At 25.4% G+C, this 1,311-nt stretch overlaps 1 protein-coding gene across 1 annotated transcript in view; it reads right to left on the reverse strand.

The window, feature by feature from the left end:
- The window catches only part of LOC107622345 (uncharacterized protein At1g66480), a 3,459-nt gene continuing 2,775 nt past the window's right edge, over window positions 628–1,311 (reverse strand). Inside the window, exon 2 of the mRNA XM_016324206.2 lies at window positions 628–843. Coding sequence (XP_016179692.2) covers window positions 769–843 — 75 coding nt within the window. The 3' untranslated portion in view covers window positions 628–768. The remainder of the gene's footprint in view (window positions 844–1,311) is intronic.

Raw genomic sequence — 1,311 nt, forward strand, 5'->3', positions numbered from 1 at the left:
TATTTTGTTCAGAGTTTATTTTCAATAAGCATAATACTAAAATGATGGTCAAAATTAGACTATCTTACTAATTCTAAACCTAAATTAGTTATGTGACATTTTAAATTAATTTTCAATAATTGAGTTAGAAATAAAAATCCTAAATCAATTGACTCATACCCTAAAAATATTCATTGATTAACATAACTAGTAATGTTTAAAATATAAGTCAATTGATTTGGGACTCTTATTTCTAATTCAATCATCGCAAAATTTAATTTAAAAAATATCACATAAGTAATTTAGGTTCAGAGTTAATCAGATCATCTAATTTTTGTGGCCACCTATCAAAAATGAGCTCCAATAAAGGATGAGTATGCTTGTCAATTTTAAAATTTTTCAAGAGTTTTTTTGTCGTTAACATCTTTTAAAGTTGTTTTTATGTGCGTCTGAATCTTTTGGATACCAATTTAATAGTAAACTCTTATTTTTATTGTGAGTATTACGGCTAATCGCATAAATTATTATTAAAAAATATGATTCGGCAACTATGTAAAACATTTTATGCTATGAATACATTAAAATTAAACTCTTTCGATAATTACTCTCTACCATGCATTATAATATTACATATTGACTATTGTTTTCTTCGGAATAATTAATGTACATATTATATTTGTATCATTTCATTATATATAACGCTGTTGAACGAAACCATTATAGGTTTACAGTTATTGATGACAACTATAAGGGTTCCACACACATATGAAAACTAATACAAAAACGCCCTTATATATAGTGCCTTAATGAAGCCACTGCTAGTGGAGTCCTTCCTTCACTGATTGGCATGAAACTCACTCTTTTCTGCAAGTGTTGTTAATCCAAAGAAAAAGGAAAATTAGTGCTTACAAACTTTATATTATTTATATTCTAATAAGCATTCATAGATATATAAATCTAGTTTAATATTATTAGACACAAAGTCGTTAGATAATGCATGCAATTGTTCCTAAAAGAATATAGTTTCTTCTAACAACTCCTTCATAAATTAATGGTTATAGCTATATGGATTCTCATCACGTACAAAAGATTGTAGTTTTTTTCTTTTAAGATGCTTTGCTTTAAGTAATGTGAAGGATAATCATTATTTAGAGCAGAACCAACAAAAATTGAAAAGGACATTGTAACGGGGCTCGAATCTTAATGGCGTAATTAATTAATTTGAATTGAATAATTGATTAATATGAATTATTATTTAAATCATTAATCTTTATAGTTTTTTTAAATTTGTAATTAGATTCTTATAATTTTTTTTAAATTGGGTTTTTATAT

This window comes from Arachis ipaensis, chromosome B10 (genome assembly GCF_000816755.2).
Source record: "Arachis ipaensis cultivar K30076 chromosome B10, Araip1.1, whole genome shotgun sequence".
In the NCBI taxonomy this organism is placed as follows: domain Eukaryota; kingdom Viridiplantae; phylum Streptophyta; class Magnoliopsida; order Fabales; family Fabaceae; genus Arachis; species Arachis ipaensis.